Here is a 21,970-nt window from a genome sequence, read left to right as displayed (position 1 = left end):
ATAAGGAACATTTAGGAGTGTGATCTAGGAGGATGTTTGTGCTTTAATCTTGGGAGGAAAAGAACAGAAGAGGCTGGGTACAAATGAACGTTTTCTTGGGAGAAAAGTATGAACATTGAAGTGGAGCTCAGTTTGGGATTCCAAGGGTAGCGGTTGCCAGCTACATGCAACATCCAGAATCCTGGATTTTGCCCCAGGAATTGAACTCCCTGAGGCCCCAGTATGTGGGCAGCTGGGGATGCTGTGAGAGAAGCCGGTGCCTGGGAAATTACCCAGGGGACCAGCAGCCGATGGACAGAAGGGAGGCTGCACGTGCTACTTCCAGCCCCAGGGGACGGAGGGACAGGAAGGAAGTGCTGGCAGGGGTGTGAAGCCAGAGTTGGGGGCCCTGGAGCTCCCCGAGGCTGGAGGGAGGCCTCGCCCAGCACCTGCAGACCCAGCATGAGCGTTGGAGCACCTCGCTCCCCTGCCCTCATTCTGTCAGATGGAGGCATCGCACGTCTGCTTGAAGAGCACAGCTTCAGGGCTGGGCCAGCGCTTTCAGACGGGCATTGCTGGGACCTCTCGGTGCGTGTCACCGCTCTGTGAATTCACCCATCCTCTGGGACTGAGGCCCAGGTCTCTTTAGCAGAGACTCACCATGTTGTACAAAAGCAGAGTACGGCGGCATCACCCTCTCCACATGCGCTGGGCGGTGCCCACCTCGTGCTGGGCTGAGGACTGAATGGTCAGGAGAGGATGGTCCAGTGGGAGACAGATGCTGCTCTGGTGGTGAACTGCTGAGTAACAAGCCGTCCCCAAAGTCAGCAGCTCAAAACAACAACCATTTTATCACGTCTCACGATGCCGAGGGTCAGGAATTCAGGCATCTCTCGGTTGGGTGATTCTTTACCTTGTTGTGTTGACCAAGGCGGCTCTGGTGAAATTCAGCAGGCAGATGGCTGCGCTGGGAGGTCCAGGGTGGCCTCACGCACACGTGTGACGTTTAGACGCAGTGGCCTCAGCTGGGGTCATTGGCCGGAGCACCTACAGATGGCCTGTCCAGCTGGGCCGTGCTGGGGGAGTCGATTTCTCACCCAGCGGCTCACAGAGTGTTTTCAGGGAGGAGGTGGAAGCTACCAGTCTCGTGAGGGCTGAGCCCAGAAACTGGTGCAGTGTCACCTTCACATCCTCTGGGGCTCAAAGCACTCACAGCGTCAAGGGCGGGGGGACCTCAGGCCCCGCCTGTCACTGGGAGGCCTATCCACGGATTCGTGGCCATCTGGAAGCTGCCCCAAACAGGAAAACAAAGAATTAGAGTTCAGTGTTGTAAAGGAGATGCCAAAGGCTATATAATCACGTAGAGAAGAGGGGGCCTTGATTCCACGTGGGGTGGGGAGGTGCAGATTGGGGGGTTGGGGGAGAGGCAGGGAGGGTGACCTGGGGGGGTAACATCTGAGTCTTTGAGCGGCGTCTTGAAGATGACTGGGACTGGTCAGTCAAGATAAGGTGGGACTCTAGGGGAAGGGTTTGGGGAGTGGGGGAAGAGCATGGGCAAAGGGACAGCGGACAGGAGTAAGTGGGGGCTTGGGAGGATGTGAGGAAGCAGCTCAGGGCAGGAGGGGGGCAGCGGCTGAGCTCCGGGAAGCAGGCAGAGAGAGATTGTGTTTTCCAGTAAGAGACTGGTGTGATCCGACTCCCACTGTGGAAGGACATTTGCATCAGTATGGAGGATGGTTTCGGAGGTGGGGAAGAATGGGTGAAGGTGGTGACGACTTCTGGGTGTAAGTCATGAGACGTAATGCACAGCATGGGGACGAGCGTCGACAATGCTGTCTTGTGTATTTGAAAGTCGCTAAGAGAGGAGATCTTAAAAGTTCTCATCACGGGGAAAAAAGTTTGTGACTGTGGGAGGTGACAGATGTTAACTAAACTTTACTGTGGTGATCATTTCATAATATGCACTTATATCAAATTATGATGTTGTACCCCTGAAACTAGTACAAGGTTATGTGTCAATTATATCTCACTAAAACCAGAAGGAAAAGAATAGAAACATTCTCCCACATGGCCATAATCCTGAAAATGAGCGATAATCCCCTAATATCATTTTATATCCAGTTCATATTAAATTTCCCTCCCTAATTGGCCCTCAGGTGTGTTGCCAGCTCTTTTGAACTGGGATCCAGTAAGACTCATGTATTGCACTTGGTTCTCTCTCTTTAGTCTTCCCTTTTGCACAGTATCGCCCCGTCCATCCCATTGTTCCCTCAGATGTTGACTGTTTGAAGAGATGGGACTGGTTGTCTTATCGAACGTCTAGAGAATGGTTTGGTAAAGTCTCTTCTTGTGGGGTCATTTAATTTGGTCTTGCATTAGCTTTTTTTCCCCTGTAACGTGGAGATTAGGTCTGACTAGATTCAGGTTAAACGTTTTCGGTAAGAATCCTTGGTGTTATGAATTCATGTTGCATCCCATCAGGAGACACATGAAGTCAGGTTGCCCCTTCATTAGTGACATTCAATTTACTCACGTTCCTTGAGGGTAAGAAAATGGCTAGACTTCTCTGTTTCTCCATAGTGTCTGAAAAAGGGCTGGGCTTACAGTAAGGAGTAATAGATAGTCAGCTCTTGTGTCAGCAGTGGTGATGTTCTATAACGTCCCTGTGGACACTGAATCTGTGAGAGCCCAAACAAGAAGGTCACCTTGTCCAACCTCAGCTGGAAATGTGCAAATTTTCACAGGTCTGCGTATATCCGTGAACTATCCCTTCAGAGCCACGAGTGTTGATTTCTGGGGTTACAGATGCATTAAGTGAGTAGGTGAATATAAAATGTGGAATCTGCAAATAAAGGGGATCCGTTCCATATGTTGGATTAAATCCCTTCGAATCAGCTGTGTGACCTTGGGTTAGTCACATAACGCGTCTCTGGGCTTCATTTTCTTTACCTGTCCCACGACTGGCTGATCCTGGAGCTTTTTCCCAGCGCTGGAACCCCAGCAATTGAACCTCTCTTGGCTCGGCTTTCTGTGGCCAGGCCGACCCCCATCGCTCTCCTCTCCGCGCAGGTTTGTGGACTTCCACGCGGCGGCGTCCACCTGCTCGCCCTCCCGGGCCGCCCTGCTCACCGGCCGGCTTGGCCTCCGCAATGGAGTCCCTCACAACTTTGCGGTCACCTCTGTGGGGGGCCTTCCACTCAACGAGACCACCTTGGCCGAAGTGCTACAGCGGGCTGGCTACGTCACCGGGTTGATTGGTAACGTGGACCCCGTCCCCCCTGCATTTTCTGTGCTGGCTGCTTTGTGTCTGCAGAGCCACCGCCTCTCCTGCCCGTGTCCGCTTTTCTGCTCACTTCTTGCTGTAGAAGTTGGGAATGCTTTCAGCTCTAAGCAACTGAAACGACCTGCCAGGGGACTAAACTATGTGTGGAACTCGTTTCCCCCGGTGCCCCCTACAGAGGCCAAGACAACCCAGCCTCCCGACGGCATCTTCAGGCTGCCTGTGCTTAGGGTCCTGGCTCTCCAAGAGCTGGGTCCAGCAGGGTTCCCTCCTCCCTCCACCACGTGAAGTGGCAACGAGGGTCCCTGTGGGGCTGTCCTCGGGGCCCCGGGCTCCCCGTTAACCTTCAGGAAGCTGGCATTTCTGGTGTGTCGTCCTGGCTCCTCCTCTGGGTCAAGGAGCCTGACATAACTTTGCAGAAGATCAGACTCTGCAGTGTGGCCTTCATTGTCCTGGGAGGACGAGACCATTAAGGTCCCAAGCGGCTCTCCTTTTCACCCCTTCCTCTCCATACTCGGAGGTGCTTTCACTATGGGCTGAGCATCCTCACCCGCCCTGTCCCCGCATCCGTGTCAGACTCCCAGCCCGGGGGGCGGGAGGGCTCTGGTCCCTGGGCTCTCTGACCCTAACACTTCATGCAGCATCAGGGGCACTGGATGCTTCTCGAGCTGGGTTCGATCTCACGTGCCCCTCCTTCTTCAGGCCTTTAAATCCCAGGAAGGCAACTGATCACAGGTCGACTGTTCACCTCTCACGACACCTTTTGCTTTTCTGGGAGAGGGCACTAAAGCGTAGCTCCTTGTTGAGATCGTGAACTTCCTAGCAGCGCGCTTACAGGGCAGATGAGAAGCCCGCTGAGGGAACACCGAGTCCACTGACACCACTCACTGTTTGCTCCTCATCTTGCTCTGTGTTTGTCCCCAGCTGCACATGTCATCACTCGGCCCTACTTTTCTCCCCCTCCTATTATTTTCTATGTCCTGGTGATATAATTTTACACGCTTATTATAATTTTAGAAGCAATTTTAAAATTGTACTGTAATTTTATATTTCCACGTCATGCTGAATCTAAGCATTCCACTTAGCTTAATCCACTTCCCTCAACTTTTTATGACATTTGGTTTCAAACCTACAGACCAGTTGCAAGAAGGGACTCCTAGACCCCCATATACCCTTCACCTCGATTCACCGTTGCTCGTTTTGGCCACAGGCGTGTGTCTTGAAAAGATGGTTTGGAAGTATTGTACTGAGGCCACGTGAGACAACTTACTGAGTCAGACTCCTGTGGTTGCCTGTTTCTTTCCGTCCTTGGCGTTGTTTCACGCTGCCGCCGTCCTGGTCTTTGCCCCGCGTTTTTGATTCTTCCCCTTGCCTCGTGGGTGACTTCCCTGTGGGATCTTTACCCGGAGAGCAGAGAATGAGCCGGTCAGAGGGTCCCAGCCTCGCCTCGTGCCCCGCAGTGAACGCGTTTACAGCGCCAGGAGCAGCCCTGCGGCAGAGCTTCCTCGTTGCGGGCCTGGCTCGGGCGGCGCAGGGAGGCGGCGCCCCGCTCAGCTTCTGCAGAGCGCCATGATGAAAGCAGGCGGGAGCGGCATCTCTGGGACTGTCTGGGCCGTGCACTTGCTCCTTGGGTCCTTTGCAGGGCCCCAGGCAGGAGGGCCGAGCGGAAGGTGTGGTGAGCCCTGGCGGGGGGTGGGGTGGGTGGGGTGGGGGCGTTGCCGTGGGCGCTGCACCCTCTTTGGGGGGCAGGAGCTCAGCCTGCTAACTTCTCTGGGCTCCCGGTAATGGCTCGTCTTCCCGCCCTCTACCCCCCGCACGCTTTCCTGCCTGGGTCATGAGTCATCCTTGCTTGCTTTCTGTCTCCCTGGGGACTCCCTCTCGGTCCCAGAGAACGAGGCTTGGCTGTCACACAGCACGTGAGCCTCTCTTTGCTTGTGCTCAGGAAAGGGCAAAGCTGGTGGAGACCTGAGTGTGTGATCAGCTCCACCAAGGGGCTGGGAGCCCCCATGGGGATTCCTCTCAAAGTCTCTCTCTGTCTCTCTCGTTTTCCTCCAGGCAAGTGGCATCTTGGACACCATGGCTCTTATCACCCCAACTTCCGTGGTAAGAATTCTTCGGAGGATTGGTTACCTGGGAAACAGAAAATAAAGGTCTCTGTGTAAAAGGACTCTATAAATGTTTAAGCCATCCTGCCCCTGAGGGACCTCTCTCCTGAGTCAGGACACCTTCGTTCACAGGCTCACTTGGGTGGGTTTGAGGTGCCAGGGTTGCCTCTGTTTGCACATCCCTCTTGCCCGGCACCTTTCCCGGCCCCCCTCTTTGGTGCCTGTCTACCCTTCGGGCTCCCCCGTCGTGAGGCTGTCAGTGTTCTCCTCGACCCAGTCCTTCACGTGTCTGGGAACACTTGGCCCCCGTGAGGCCCCGCGTGGTAAGAAGCAAAAATCGTTTGATGGGTTCACTGAAGCAGGGGCTCGGCGGGGAGTAGGGAATTCTGTGGGAAACTTCACATGGAAGCTTGTGCTGGAGAAGAGATGGGATATGGGAGGGTCTCAGAAAAAAGTCAACACAGGGTTTTCAGGTCTCAGTTTGACCCTCACATCCTCCCTCCAATACCCCTCCACCCTCTCAAGTCCAATCCTGCCAGCCCTCTGCGTCCAGCTGAAATGCCAACTCTTCTGAGAAGCATTTTGAGATTCCTGCCTCAACCACATCCCACCCCCAGCATCCAGGGGTAACTTCATCCTCTGATCCCTCTTGTGGGCTTAGAGCTAAATCTCTACTTCTTATCCTCCCCCTCTTGAGGGCAGAGTATATTCTTTTATCCCCCAGAGTGTCATGCAGGTAGTAGATTTTCACCAGATATTTCCCAGCGGTGTCCATCATCGCACTGGGAACAGGAGGTGTTCAAGACATTCTCCCCACTTCCTTCCACGCAGGGTTAATGCTAATCACAAGATGTTTTGCAAATCTAGTCTTGCAGCCAGAACCCAGCAAAGTGTTTTCCTTGCACACTACAAAGGGCTATTAATCAAATCCTCTTTTAATTACATACACCATAACACTGCAGAATTAAATCATGGAAAATTAAATTTCTGTCCTGGGTGTAAGAATGCAGGCTCATAGCCTAACCCGTTCCTTCTCTTCCAGGGTTTGATTACTACTTTGGAATCCCGTACAGCCATGACATGGGCTGCACTGATACCCCCGGCTACAACCACCCCCCTTGCCCGGCATGTCCACGGGGCGGTAGACCGTCAAGGTAATCCTAGCCAAGGCGTCGGCTCTGGGCTCCAGAGCCAGGTGAAGTCCTGGGGGTGTGGTCCATCAGAAGGAAATGAGAGAGGCCCACGGGGAACAGTTACGATAGCAAAAAGGGATCAAGTACCTGGGACTTCTCTGGCGGCGCAGTGGTTAAGAATCCGCCTGCCAATGCAGGGGACACGGGTTCGAGCCCTGGTCCGGGAAGATCCCACATGCCGTGGAGCAACTAAGCCCATGGGCCACAACTACTGAAGCCCCTGTGCTCTAGGGCCCTCGTGTCGCATCTGCTGAGCCCGCATGCCGCAACTACTGAAGCCTGCGCACCTGGAGCCCGTGCTCCACAACAAGAGAAGCCACCGCAATGAGAAGCCCACGCACCACAGCAAAGACTAGCCCCCGCTCGCCGCAACTAGAGAAAGCCCGTGTGCAGCAACGAAGACCCAAATGCAGCCAAAAAAAAAAAAAAAAAAAGATCGAGTACCTTTAGTGCAAAAAATTTAAGTGCATTATTTGCATGGAGTGCAAGAACACTTTTCATGAAGATGAGGTGAACATTTTTTTAATTGGCATTTTCCAGGTTCCTTGGACTGTTTAGCTCAGCTGGGGAGAGGCTGGTGCGACCCAGGGTCTCACGCAGGTGGCCTCCCTCCTCTGCCTGCTGGCTTTGCTCCTGGGCCACTCACCTGGCCCTGACCCTAGACATAAGGAGGGAGCTAGACTGAGAAGAAGTCCACCGGGCTCTCTATAAGCCCTACCCCCGCCCTGAAATAAGCTAGCGTTTGGACATTGGAATGCCGTGCAGGCACTCAACAGGATGTTTTAAAAACGTATTCAGTGAAATGGGAAAATGCTCACAATAGAATAGTAAGTGAAAAAAGCAGGAAACAAATCATCAGCACTGTGACCTGAACTACCTCTGTATTTATGCCTCTAAGAGCCCTAAAGGAAATACACCAGAATGGTAACCATGGTTCATTCGCTCTGGTTGTGGCACTGAGGAGTTTTCAGTTTTTTCCTCTCTCGTATTTTCCAAATATTCTCTAATGAGCATGCAGTACGTTTATTATCAGGAAAAGGTAATCAACCTTATTCAGGTAGTAAAGCAGCCCAGACCAGGTGCCCTGCTGTTCAGACGGTGTACTGGGATTGTTTATAACGTTGCAGGTGTCTGAGCCGCCCGGGGAGAGCGTGTCTCGGGGGCTTATTAATAATAGTTAGTATCATAATGGCCATTTGTTGAGAAATTGTTACATCCTAAGCGCGCTCTGCATGCTTCTCCATGACCCACCAGACCTCTGAGTGAGGCAAGCATTTCTCCTGACTGTCCTGGGAAGGAAGCTTACCTGGTGGCCCAGGTCACAGTGGAGTCATGAGAGGGAAGGATGGAGAGTCCCGTCTGGGTCTCTGAGTCTAGAGCCCAGGTCCCCTCTCTCCTGACTACCCAGAGGGTGGTCGCTGGGCCAGAAGCGCAGGCATCATCTGGACGCTTGCTAGAAATGCAGGTGTTCAGACCCCTCCCAGAGGCCTGCCTTTTCACGAGATGCCCAGGAGATGCAAGAGCCTGTTGGCAGCGGGAGGAGTGACGTCACCACGTGAGAACCGGCCACTGCTCTCTCATCACCGCCGGGCGCCTGGGGCTCACACGTGTGGCACCCCTGCCATCTCGTGCGATGACCACAGCCTGGCCCCTTTTCCGTCTGTGTTAAATCAGATAGAAGAAAAGTGTTGGCTGAAGGAGGAAAAGGGGGAGAAGGTTAGGGATGATAGAGCCGCCACAAGACCATCCAAAGCTGGAAGATTGGACACGAATGATGAGGTTAGCGTTGTGACACCCGCGACAGCGCTCTCTTTCTCTTTGTAAAACTCTGTGGTCCTTGGCGATTACCCCAGTCTGACCGTGTCTCTCAAGCCTCCGGCACAAGTCTGTGTGCACATAGATGTGTGACGGGGGCTTTCCTTTCTTCCCAAATTCTTCCTTGCAGCAGGAGGACAGTTTCCCTGCCCAAGAGGCCCCCCGTGACCACCCTTTTCTCTCCATTGTCCTCAGCTCCTCTTCCAGTTCTCTGTGTCCCCCAGGACAGAGGGCTTGAGTTTTTATTGCATTCCTAGTGTGCCAAGCAGTGTGAATGCTAACCGTTCCTTATCCCTGTAAGGGGCCCGGGCAACCCCGCACTTCCCATAAGGAAAGTCAAGCTCTGAGAGCTTAGGTAACTCACCCGAGATCACAGCCGGGGTCAGGATTCAGCTGCGCTGCTGGGTCATTCGTATGTCAGATTCATTTCCATCTGTAAGACCAAGGGCTGAGTTTGTTTTTTTCCAGGAGATACAATAGGTTTGACCCCCACTTTTTCCAATTGCTGAAGTTTCCCCAAATTCTCCAAACATGGTTTGAAATTCCAAAGTTGTTCCTAGCCATCTGTCCTCTCGTCAGACATCTTGTCACACAAAGTCCTGATTGTCGACTTGGGAAAATACCAAGCGTTGTACCCCACGGACGGAAGTCATGACTTAAGGGGACCGGTGGAAAAAACCAGGGCTACTGATTGCCTCTGGGACTCTGCTGTGTAATGTACTTTGTTTAACCTCAGTTTCTCTGCCAGCAAAATGGGTATAATCATATCCATAGCTCAGAAAAGTCATGAGCTTTACAGAATGGCCAGGCTTGTCCAAGGAGCATACACATCTATTCAAAGGGCATAGAAGAAGGTGTTACATTGGTCTTGCACTTGGAGGAGATGGCAGACTGGAAAAATCACTTGAGGCCAGGCTATTAAGTGTTCTGTATTTATGGGCATCACTGCATCAAAGCGTTTTGTTTGACTCCGTGACTACTTAGGTCGTGGGAATGAACGCTCCACCGTCTGTGATTTCCACCCAGGAACCCTGAGAAGGACTGTCACTCTGACGTGGCCCTTCCTCTCTATGAGAACCTCAGCATCGTGGAGCAGCCCGTGAACTTGAGCGGCCTCACACAGAAGTATGCCGAGAAGGCCACCCAGTTCATCCAGCGGGCGAGGTGAGCGCCCCCCCCCGTGTCCCCTGGCCCCAGCACGGCTCAGACCGCAGCGGAGCTCCATTACCTGACAAAGATGCGTGCGTGCATGTCTCCTGGAAATAAAGCTAGAAAGCTGTCTGTCCTGGGGTCTCCAGGCCTGGGTTACAAGTGCCTCAGGTACATTCCCAGGGACCCTGCTCAGACCACACTCCCGTCATTGTCAGGTGTCCTCTCCTGCTAGCGTATCACCTCCCTGAGGGCAGGGTCCATCCACTGTCTTCTGGGCATTCAAGGTGTTTGTCGAGTTCATTAGTTGACAGGCTATGTTCGTTTCTTATTGCTGCTGTTACCAACTGACCACCAACTTATTGGCTAAAACAATAGCAATTTATTCTCCTACAGATCTGGAGGCTGGACGTCTGAAATATGTCTGATGGGGCTAAAATCAAGGTTATCAGAAGGGCTGTTTCCTTCTTGAGGCTCCAGGGAGGATTGTTTCTTGCCTCTTCCAGCTTCTGGTGGCTGTTGGAATTCCTTGGCTATGGCTACGTCATTCCTTTTTTTTTTTTTTTGGCGGCACCACTGGGCTTGCGGGATCTTAGTTCCCTGACCAGGGATGGAACGCGGACTCTGGGCAGTGGAAGCATGGAGTCCCAACCACTGGACCGCCAGGGAACTCCTGGCCACGTCGTTTGAATCTCCACTTCTGTGGTTCACTTGCCTTGTCCTCTTCTGTAGTCACATCTCCCCCGCCTCCTTTTTATAAGGACATTTGTGATTACGTTTAGGGTCTACTGGGAACGATCCAAGATAATCCCCCATCTCAAGATCCTCAACTTAATTGCATCTACAACGTCCGCTTTGGGGACACTCAGAGATTCCAGGGATTAGACCCTGAGCATCCTTGGGGGCCAGTATTCAGTATAACACACAGGGGTCCAGCATCTACAGGGCCCAGGTAACCTGAAGCGGGAAGCAGGCTGACTGTGAGGCAGTAGGGAGTGGTGGGGCCTGCGGTGAATTTTGAGCACCTGTCCCATCTAAGGCCGCCTGCTGCTGCTTTGTGGGAGCGGGGGCCTGGCTTGTCAGGCCTTTCCATTTCTCAAGAAAGACAGGCCACCTGGCCCTTGGTGGATCTCCTGATCTCTAACTGTTAGCAACCACTAATTGAAAATAACAAAAAGCAGAAACCCCAGAGCCATACCACAGTGGGTCTCTAGCAAGCTGTCTCTGTGTGAGAGCTGCTTGCTTCCAGCCTCTGTCAGATCAGAGATCAGCACAGAGAGTAGATTGTGCGAGACCACAGTCAGCTACTACTACTGACCTTGGGGTGTATGTACGTAGGTGGCGGGGTGCAAGCTCAGACACACACGTGTGCACACACACGGTCACCCCACCCGCTGCCTCTCTCATGTGCACTGGTGCACCTTTCTCCTAAGATTGCAAACTCTCTCTCTCTCTCCTATTTTTAGGCCGCGCCATGCGGCATGCGGGGATCTTAGTTCCCCAACCAGGGATTGAACCTGTGTGTTGGGAGCGTGGAGTCTTAACCACTGGACCGCCAGGGAAGTCCCAAGACTGCAAACTCTTCAAGGGCCGGGGAACGATTTCCAACAGGTCCTTTGGTATTTTCCACAGCCTTTGCCTAAGTGGGCAGGAGAACGTGTACGGCACACCCGTCTACTTGCACAGAATTAAAAATAGCCTCCACCTTGGGATAACGGATCTCATCATTTCCTTGAAAGTGCAAGAATTCCCCCAGCCCCTCGCTCCACCATGCTGGACTTTTCTAGACAGAAGGGCAGCTGGGAGGGTGGAGGTATAGCCATGTAGTAGATCCGTTTCTGCTTGATCACACGGCCTGCTAAAGGCCCACATTCTGAGAGCAGCCCCTTAGGGCTTAGAGACTGCATCTGACCAGTTTCTCAGGGCTTTCTGAGAAACACTGTTGGGTTGGTTTGTTCATTTTCGTTTTTTCAGATGGTTGATATGAAAAGCACAGAGCCCCTTCTCCCACCTGGGGGTTTGAGCACGTATATGCTCCCTGGATGGCTTCGGGCCCCGGTGCCCTACGACAGGTGGACGGTCTGTGGCTGGTGAGGAAGGTCTACCCCTGCTTTTGCAATGAGAGCACAGTGTTCTCAGGGGACGGTAGCGGGTGGCAGCCGGCTGGGCACTGATTAACTTTGAAGACGACATGGTGCTGTTCATCTACCACTTAATTAACCACTTGAAAGATTAACAAATCAGCGAACAAACTCTTTATCATAGTTAAGAGGGGAAGAGTTTGCTAATTTATTAATTAGTTATTAAGTGAAAAGTCACATGAATCCTGTTGGCTTTTTGCTTGACAGAGAATAATCCTCAGGCATGCTGATTTCTTTAGGACTGGCCTTGCCAGTTCATCCATGATTTTTGAAGTGTCAGCAGAAAAGCCCCCAGATCTGTGCTGTTTTCTCCATCATGAGCCCTTACGCCACCTTGACTTGTTTGTCAAAACTACCGGGAGTCCCTGGAGCGTGGTTTCCTGCCCTGCTCGGCAAGAGGGTCTTCTTTGAATGTTTTTCCTTGGGGCTTCACTTGATTTTAGACCCCTGACCTAGCAGTGATGCTGAAGGCTAATACTTAAAAATTTTTTTTAATTGAAGTCGAGTTGATTTACAATGTTGTCTTAATTCTGCTGTACAGCACAGTGATTCCGTTATACATATATATACATTCTTTTTCATGCTCTTTTCCATTATGGCTTGTCCCAGGATATTGAATCTAGTTCCCTGTGCTCTGCAGTGGGACCTTGCTGTCTATCCATCCTGTATATACTAGTTTGCATCTGCGAATCCCAAACTCCCAGTCCCTCCCTCCCCCACCTCCCCTCCCCCTTGGCAACCACCAGTCTGTTCTCTGTGTCTGTTTCTGTTTCATAGACAGGTTCACTTGTGCCATATTTTAGATTCCACATACAAGTGGTATCAGGTGTTATTTGTCTTTCTCCTGAAAGCTCGTTCCTGATTCGAGTTTTTTAAACAGGAGGCAAAGCTCCGAATTGGCAAAAAAAAAAAAAAAGAAAGAAAAAGAAAGGAGGTAGCGGACGGCCTGGGCGTCTGGGCTTCTAGGTCATGGAGCTGGCTGGTCCTCTGCTCCCTACAGGGTCTAGGACGGCACATTGAACCTGAGTTGGGAATACAGGGCTTGATGGGCTGAGCGTATTGGGGTAGGTGTGAGGATGTTTGAAATCAGAGTGTATGGTCCACATTCCAGGGAATTGTGCACTTAGAACTAGGTCCTAGAGAGGCACAGAGGACAAAGAAGCCCCAGCCTTCCTGGGCTGGAGCCTGGGACCCACATCAAGGGCTTGATTCCTTCTTCTCCTTGACTCAACCCCTCCGCCTGCATCGTTCTCCCCCTGCTGGTCTAAGCCTCCTTCCCCTTCTCATCTCCGTCCTCACCCGTCTCCCACCTAAAGCACACCACCTGCCACCCACATCAGGGCTCCGGGTTCAGCCTGAAGATCATTCTGTCCTCCTGACCCCTCCTCTCTTCTTTCTCCTGTTTGGGTGTTCTGACGAATAACGGGTGAGGACATGAGTGATTGCACGCACCGCTGGGCAGTGGGACGGCCGTCCTCCTCCTGCAGCCTCTCCCTCTGCTGTTCTGTCTGCCTTGAAGGGCGACCATGCACTGTGTCCCTGGACCCCCCCCGTCCTTCGGGCCACACTGTCTCAGAGATGTCTCCCCTCTCCCCCTCCCCCCCGCCCAGCTTGGGTCCCCTGTTATGCTCTTCCACAGCACCCTGTATTTCTCCTCCATCATCCCTACTACTATATATTTGTAATAATGATCTGATTCATTTCTTTTTTCTTTTTTTGCGGTACGCGGGCCTCTCACTGCTGTGGCCTCTCCCGTTGCGGAGCACAGGCTCCGGACGCGCAGGCTCAGCGGCCATGGCTCACGGGCCCAGCCACTCTGCGGCATGTGGGATCTCCCCAGACCGGGGCACGAACCCGTGTCCCCTGCATCGGCAGGCGGACTCTCAACCACTGTGCCACCAGGGAAGCCCTGATTCATTTCTTAGTTGCATCTTTCCCTCTGCTGTTTCCAATTGGATGTGAAGCTCCAAGAAGGTGGAAATCCTGCTTCTGTCTCTGCAGTGCCTGGGGCTTGGTTAGCCCTTAATAAGTATTCATTGAATGAGTGAATAAAGAGTGAGTTGCTTGATCTGGCCCCAAACGTGTGCCAGTGTCGTGTTGGGAATACACACATGGATTAGATCTGTTTCGGTTTTCGAGCATCTCCCAGGCTAGTGGGGAAACAGATAGTGTTCAAAAGCTGGCTTTCGCATAGGCTGCATTGTCAATACTGATCGATTCTCTAAGGGAGGGGCAAAAGGGGCCAGGGAAGAGGAAGCCACCTATGAGCTGGGAGCAGAGAGGGATCTTGATGGCTTTGGAGTGGGATCTTAATGGATTAATGGATTAAGTGTTTGCAGGCAAGATACCAGGCAGGGTCCTGCCGGGAGAGGAGTGAACAGGCGCAGGAGGACGTGAGGTGGCCCCGGCGTCGGAAGGACGGCAAGGCTGGGAAGGCCACGGATGCCGGGCTAGGGCTTTGCACTGCCCGCAGGCTCATGGAGCCCCGGTGGGCTTCTGAACTGAGAACTGTCAGGTCCAGTCTGGATTCCAGAAGGTTCTCTGTAACGCTGAGGCCCAGAGGGTGACTGTGAGATTTGGGACGGGGCGGGGGCAAGTGGCTATTGCAGCGATGCCTCCTGGACCGGTCAGCCCCGGGGGCCGCTGCAGGGGCAGCCGAGGGAGCCCGGCTCGAGGGCAGCCCTGCCGCCACCTTCAGGCCTGGCTCTCCTGCCAGGAGCCCACTGGGGACATTTCCTGAGAGATGGGCATCCCTCACTTGCCATTCTCTATTTCAGATCAGGAGATTTTCTCCAGACTTGGCTTCCCCAGGTCTCAATCTTTGTGCATCTCCACACCACGCCCCACCCTCCCTCTGCTGGAATGTCCCCTCCAGCGTCTTAATTCCTCTGATATCTTAACCCCTTTTGTTAAATCTGAACATGTTCTTCTAGCCTCCTTCTGTGCTGGTGAATAAACACACACACACGCACACACACATGCATGTATCTATATTTAAATAAAGATGAAATCATACTGCCTTATAACTGGCCTTTTTTTTTTTTTTTTTTTTTTCGGGTTCTCGGGCCTCTCACTGCTGTGGCCTCTCCCGTTGTGGAGCACAGGCTCCGGACGCGCAGGCTCAGCGGCCATGGCTCACGGGCCCAGCCGCTCCTTGGCATGTGGGATCTTCCCAGACCGGGGCACGAACCCGCGTTCCCTGCATCGGCAGGCGTACTCTCAACCACTGTGCCACCAGGGAAGCCTTTTTTTTTTTAAAGCACCAAGTCTCCTCCACTTTTTTTTTTTTTTTTTCTGGCTGGGCCGCGTGACTTGTGGGATCTCAGTTCCCCAACCAGGGATTGAACCCGGGCCACGGAAGTGAAAGCCCAGAACCCTAACCACCAGGCCACCAGAGAACTGCCCATCCTCCACTCTGTATTTGCCATTCAGCACAGGGGTGGTTCAGGGGATAGATGCCCCCAGGGAGCTAGTTTGTGCGGTTCCTGCAACATGCCATCTTTACGAGTTCTAGCATGGTGTCAGGATGCAGGGAGAGAGGTGCTCCTCTGGGTACCATGGATGCTTACTACTGCAGGCTTGTATTATTCATACTTATTAATAAAAGGGTACCACTTATGAAAACCTTACTATGGCATTAAATACTCACAGCTGTATCAGGGAGGCACAGCTGTCCCCATTGTGGAGACGACAGAGGTTAAGTGAATTGCCCAGGGTCACACGACCACGAAATAAAATTCCAGGGATTCGGATGCGGGTCTCCAATGCCCGTCTTCCCTCATCTTCACAGCCCAGGGTGCTAACAGGATTTTGATAATGGGTGGGAGTTTGCAGGATAATGATGGGGGTGGGATGAGGGTGGGTGATGGGACCACGCCCCCAGCCCATAGGTAGCTATGAGCTGATAAATGTTTAACAACCAGCACTCAGAGAAAAAGCTCTGATTTGCCCATTTCTGTGGCGTAAATACTCTCACCGTGGCTGAATTCAAGATACCGATGAGATGTCGCTGACCGTAGGGTTGGAGAGATGTGCAGTGTAGCACCTCATCATACGGTGTTCCCACCGCACAGATTCAGCGGCCGCAAAACAAAGTGCAGGGCACAGATAATAGTAAAATGTGGTAGAATAATTAGGATGTGATAAATCGTGCAAGTTTATTACCTTTGGGTTTTTTTCCAGTTGATTTACAATGTTGTGTTAGTTTCTGTTGTACAGTAAAGTGAGTCAGTTATACACATACATATATCCACTCTTTTTTAGATTCTTTTCCCATATAGATTCTTTTACAGAGTATTGGGCAGAGTTCCCTGTGCTGTACAGTAGGTCCTTATTAGTTATCTATTTTATATATAGTAGTGTGTATATGTCAACCCCGGTCTCCCAATTTATTCCCCCCCCACCTTTGTTTTTAATATCATTTATTTAACGGTAAGTTGATTTCATTCAATTTTTAATGGCAGCCATGTTTAACAACTGGCTTGCAAAATTCCTGAAATCTGAGCCAGCTCCATCCAGCATGCTGCTGCCACGTGGTATCCACCTGCAGATTACGACAAGGCGTCCCCGCTGAGTGTATGCTGACCGGTGCCAGAGCGCCCAGCTCGGCCAGTGGATTGTGGGCTGGCATTAAACTCCCATTCGCTCTCTCAGCAGGATGTCCGCATGCCGGAATTGTGCACAACGTACACAACTGTACATGATCATCTTTGTCAGATCAGGCAACAGACGCCCTACATCAGCACCATGCAATAGCGCTCTCTGCAAGGAAGAACATGTTCTCTCTGTGCTGTCCGGGATGGTAGCCACTGGCCTGAGCATTGGAGACGTGGCTCAGGCAGCTGAGACACCAGATGGACGGATAGAGAAAGAGATAGACATAGAGAGAGAGAGAGAGAGATAGACAGATAGATAATAGATAGATAATAGATAGATGATAGATAGATGTAAACTATACATAGCATAAAATGTTCCTTTTCAATATATATATGTATAACTGAGTCATTTTTCTGTACACCTGAAACTAACACAGCTTTGTAAATCAACTCTACTTCAATTAAAAAAACACTTTTTTTTAAACATCTTTACTGGAGTATAATTGCTTTACAATGGTGTGTTAGTTTCTGCTGTATAACAAAGTGAATCAGTTATACACGTACCTATGTCCCCATATCTCTTCCCTCTTGCGTCTCCCTCCCTTCCCACCCTCCCTATTTTTTAAATTTACCTTTGTAAGTGTACAGTTCTGTGGTTTTAAGTACATTCATACTGTTCCGCAACCATCCCCACTATCCATCTCTAGAACTTTTTCATCCTCCCAAATGAAAGCTCTGTACCTGTTAAACACCAGTTCCCCGTTTTCCCTTCCCTGCAGCCCCGGGCCTCCACAGCGCTGCTTTCTGTCTGTATGAAGCAGACACTCCAAGTACGTCCTATAAGGGGAATCGCGCCATATTTGTCCTTTGGTGACTGGCTTATTTCACTGAGCATCGTGTCTTCAAGCCTCATCCATGGTATAGCATGTGAGACGCTGAATTCTTAGCTTTATTTCATGTTCGTGAATTGAAATCAGAATAGCCACCCATGACTTGTGGACATGGACGATACAGCTCGTGAAATGTTGCAGAGAAGTTGTGGACTAGAATGGGGAAGGAGAAGCTCCCGTCTGGGACGTGCATCTTCTGTCCTTCAAAGAGAGCTGAGGGCAGTAGAGTCCCAATCAGGGGACTTTGGGAGTTGGGACGCAGGGGCGTCTCCAGGGCGAGGTTTGGTGCAGAGCTGAGGCTGGGGGACTCAGAGAGCTTGATGTGGGGTGGTGTGAATCGGGGGCAGCCAAGAACGCTCAGGCCATTTTGAAAGTCGAGTGTCCAGGTGGCCTGGTGTGAAAGAGCCGCACTTCTGTCGCCAGCCTATGGACTTGCCTGAAGTTCCCCCCCGTGCCCTCCCTGTGTCCTCTGAAAGACCCCCCACAGGGGTGGGCTGTGGGAAGGGGCTCCCCGAGGGTCCCTGCCGCTGCCCTTGACCCTGCCCCTGGCCTGGGGATGCAGGTGGGGGGCATGCAGGAAGCAGAGGCCTCCCAGGGGAACCTGCAGGATCAGAGTAGGGGCAGCCGGGAGCCTGGCCTCTACCAGGACCTTGATCTAGACGTTCCCAGCTATGGCCTTGGAATTCCCCGTGGTCCGTTTCAGTCATCCGTTCATCTCCTAGAAAGAGCCAAGGCTGGGAATGGAAACGATGGCCTGGATGCTGTGAGAGAGCAGCTGGAACTTAAAAATACGTTTGCACTGGACGTTAGAATGAAGCTGCTAAGAGCCAGGGCTCTGCTGTCAGCCAGACCTTAGTTCAAACCCAGACTTGGTCGCTTCCTAGCCTTGGGTGAGTCTCAGTCTCCCTGAGCCTCTGACGCTTCATCCGGAAAAGGGAACTTGGGGGTTTCATGAGGTTGAATTCAGGCAACGTGAGCCTCGTTCGATAAGCTCCCGGTAAATGTTAAAAGGGCAGAGGCGAGTATTACAGCTACTCTCAGTCTTTAACCAGCTTTATCCCCCCATTGCCTTTGCAGGCTGTAGACGGATGTGTACTTCCTGAGCACACCGGGTGGAAGGGGTTCTGGGCTCTTCTCTGAGGCCACGGGACCCTTCTGGAGCGTCACCACGGCCTCTCTCGTTTCAGTGCCAGCGGAAGACCCTTCCTGCTCTACGTGGGCCTGGCCCACATGCACGTGCCCCTGTCCAGGACCCTGCCATCAGCAGAACCCGGGGGTCGAAGGCCGTACAGCGCGGCTCTCCGGGAGATGGACAGCCTCGTGGGCCAGATCAAGGACAAAGTTGACCTCACAGCTAAAAACAACACATTCCTTTGGTTTACAGGTGAAGTAGTAAAACCCAGCCAGCCTCACTGGGCTCTAATGGATAACCCCGCACACGCCCCACACAAGAGCAGAGTCTGGGCGAGTGACCCTCTTCAGCTGGGCAGGGGGCTCGCCTTGAACTGGGGGCCCTGCTCGCGTCCGTCGGCCTGCGTGCCGAGCACCTGTCCGTTGGGACCTCCAGGACTGTGCCCCTGGAAAGGCTTTGCACAGAGAGAGCGGGTATCCTGCCGGCCCCTTGGGTGTTGATCAGGGCCATCTGGGTATTGCTGTTAATTGTTAATGAGTGACTTTGACATTGTGGACCTCTGTAATCCTCGGGCAATTCCAAGAGTGCTTCTTTACCGTCTTCCCCCATCCCAAAGGTTGCCACCGGTCAGCAGGTCACATCTTCCGGCTGAGTGGCGCTGGACTAGTGAGCTGTTTAAAGGGCCCACACAGGCATCACTGGTCTCGGGGCCCTGTCTGGAGCGAGAGTGGTGGACACTTGGGTTTGAATCTCTACTCTTGGGAAAGTTACTTTATTTATTTTTTATAAATTTATTTATTTATTTTTGGCTGCGTTGGGTCTTCGTTGCTACCCGCAGACTTTCTCTAGTTGCGGCGAGCGGGGGCTACTCTTCGTTGCATGGGCTTCTCATCGCGGTGGCTTCTTTTGTTGCAGAGCATGGGCTCTAGGCACATGGGCTTCAGTAGTTGTGGCTCGTGGGCTCGGTAGTTGTGGCTCGCGGGCTTTAGAGCGCAGGCTCAGGAGTTGTGGCGCACGGGCTTAGTTGCTCCGCGGCATGTGGGATCTTCCCGGATCAAGGCTCGAACCCGTGTCCCCTGCATTGGCAGGCGGATTTTTAACCACTGTGCCACCTGGGGAGTGCCGGGAAAGTTCCTTTAACCTCTGTAAGCCTCTCCTTCCTCATCGGCAGAATCAAGCTAACAGTGAAATCTATTCCATGGCCCACTGGGGGATCAGGAGATAACGTATATGTGCATCATAGGGGCTCAAGAGAGAGTTGCTGGGCACTTCCCTGGTGCTGCAGAGGTTAGGTCTCCGTGCTTCCACTGCAGGGGGCACGGGTTCTATGCCTGGTTGGGGAACTAAGATTCCACATGCCGTGAGGCCAAAAGAAACCCACAAAAAACAAAAGGAAAGAAAGGAAAAAGTTGCTGGGCTGAAGATAGTGGCAATGGAATTGCTGAGCCCAGATCCAAAGGCAGAAGCCTCAGCGTGGGGCGCGCTCGGGGCAGGAGAGCCCACCTCTCCGGAAAGCCCATCGGAGGCAGCCCCCTCTAAAAGGTCCTTCAAGGGTAGGGTTGCATTTGTTTTCACGGGTCCTTTTTCTTTCCAGTCCCCTGCTGTGCACAGGGATGTGGGACCTGAGAGAGAGAGAACCGGGCAGAAGCATCCTCCAGCCTGTTGACTGCTGCGTGTTGCTTTTTTTGGTTTCTAGGAGACAATGGCCCGTGGGCTCAGAAGTGTGAGCTGGCAGGGAGCGTGGGGCCCTTCACTGGATCGTGGCAAACTCGTCAAGGTAGAGGCTCACAGCTGGGGTTGGGGCATCTCCCCGCGGGTGCTGAGTCTGGGCTGGGGCATGAGATCCGGCCTCTGGGAGGACCAGTTTATAGCTGGGTCTTGGGACATCATTGTGAAATAGGGACAGATTACTCACAGCCACTAGCTCCCGGAAGAGAAACAATTTGGAGTGGAGAAAGTGCGTGTTCACCCCGGGGGGTTCCCTTTCCTTCCCTCCCAGGGCGTCGGCCCGCTGACAGGCAGCCCAGCAAGTATGCTTTGCCTCTACCCTCACCCTCATGTCCTCAATCTTCCTCCTTGCTTTCTTTTCTTTCTTTTTTTAAAAGTCATCCCTCCACCCATCCAAACACTAATTCATTTCATTCATTCAAGAAATATTTCGTGCACAACTGTGCAAGGTTTCTATATGCATTAGCTCTAAACCTTAGTGAAAGGCAGGTAGTAATCACTGCACTTACAGCTGAAGAGTGAGAGAGGCTAAGTAACTTGCCTAGAGTCACACAGTTTGGGAGGACGGGGCCAGGCGTGCTACCAAGTTAAAGCTGGGGATCTTCCCACTACACCGTACTGCCTCTCTTTATGTAAACGCCCTTCAGCCCCCAGCTCAGCGCCCATCTGCCGGGAAGGTTTCCCCAAAAGGACCTCACTCTCTGAAAGAGCAGTCCTGCTGGGGACAATTCGGCAGTATGGACCAAAGTCTTGAAAAATGTGCATGCTGGGCGATGCATTAATTCCTCTTTTAAAGAATTTGTCTTCAGGAAATAATAAGCCAAGTGCACCATGTTGTGTGTAAAAGAATGCTCGTTGCAGTGGGTTTTTCTTGAGAAAAATAGACGTAACCCAAGTGTCCGGCAAGAGAGGAGTGCGCAAAGAAATTATGATACGTGCATTTAAAGAAACACTAAGGAACCACTGAAAATGGCGCATATGATTGACCTGGAAACACTTACATTAAATACTTTTCAGTGAGTAAAGCAGGTCACAAAACCACATGTAAAGTATGGTTTTATTGTATAAAACTAAGTGCATGTATTCTCGGAAAAATCTTGAGAGAGGCAACAAAAGGTATTGATAACAAAAGATTAGCAGTGATTACCTCTGGGTAGGGGAGGAAGGGTTTAAGTGTAGTTATTCCCACTTTTTTTTTTTTTCTTACCAATTAGAAAAATTGTTTTAATTAATTTTTTTAATGAAAAAATTAAAATAAAAATTTCAGAAGGTGCTTGTATCCGAGGGGTGCAGAGGTGGACTTGGCAAGATTACGCCCTGGGGCTGGCTTCTGACCTGCGGCCCCAGCTGTGTCCAAGTCGGAGAGACACGAATTCCCTTTCAGATGAGTCTGGCAGGGTAGTCGTAGTTACCTAGAAGCTAGAATTTTCGTGTGTCCCACGGCTAGCTGTGAGAAGGAAGTGCTTTACCCTGGCGTCCCTTGGATCAGATCCCTTGAGAACTTTACAGGTGAGTGGCTGCTGAGCTGTGACCACATCTCGTGCGTGGACATGTGTGGTGGAAGTCAGGGAAACTGGGTGCTGCCCAGTGACCAGACCACTTCATCCCTCTGGGCGGTGGCGTTCCTCTGTGCGTGGATCTCTTTGGCCCATCCAGTTCGTTCAAGAGCGCTGTGATTTAGTTCTGGTTCCTGGAGAGCTGGACCAGGAAAAGATGCTAGGACCACAAGGGGTGGAAATGTGTCCGGTAGCTGCAGCCACAGCCTAGAGAAATATGGTGCCAACTGGGGGTGGTTCTTCTGCATTCGCTGATGATAATTCCTCCTCTCTGTACCTGGGGCACCCTCGGGCCAGGCTGCCGTCTTCAATGCTCAGTTAGAAGAGCCTGGGGCACCCTCGGGCCAGGCTGCCGTCTTCAATGCTCAGTTAGAAGAGCCTGGGGCACCCTCGGGCCAGGCTGCCGT

General features: G+C 52.1%; 1 protein-coding gene across 19 annotated transcripts in view; it reads left to right on the top strand.

Annotated features, from left to right (window-relative positions):
- ARSG (arylsulfatase G) overlaps positions 1 to 21,970 on the top strand; it is a 146,846-nt gene that overhangs the window by 71,941 nt on the left and 52,935 nt on the right. For 18 of the 19 annotated variants that reach the window (XM_032617943.1, XM_032617935.1, XM_032617924.1 and 15 more), the window contains 6 exons: positions 3,049 to 3,236; positions 5,315 to 5,362; positions 6,407 to 6,518; positions 9,399 to 9,536; positions 18,335 to 18,531; positions 19,976 to 20,056. In XM_032617943.1, the coding sequence (XP_032473834.1) occupies positions 3,049 to 3,236; positions 5,315 to 5,362; positions 6,407 to 6,518; positions 9,399 to 9,536; positions 18,335 to 18,531; positions 19,976 to 20,056 (764 nt within the window). The remainder of the gene's footprint in view (positions 1 to 3,048; positions 3,237 to 5,314; positions 5,363 to 6,406; positions 6,519 to 9,398; positions 9,537 to 18,334; positions 18,532 to 19,975; positions 20,057 to 21,970) is intronic. The other variant, XM_032617934.1, reaches the window with a different exon arrangement.

The sequence above is a fragment of the Phocoena sinus genome, chromosome 20, assembly GCF_008692025.1.
Source record: "Phocoena sinus isolate mPhoSin1 chromosome 20, mPhoSin1.pri, whole genome shotgun sequence".
Lineage (NCBI taxonomy): Eukaryota > Metazoa > Chordata > Mammalia > Artiodactyla > Phocoenidae > Phocoena > Phocoena sinus.
The sequence above is the reverse complement of the archived record's forward strand: the minus strand, read 5'-3'. Positions and strand labels throughout refer to the sequence as shown.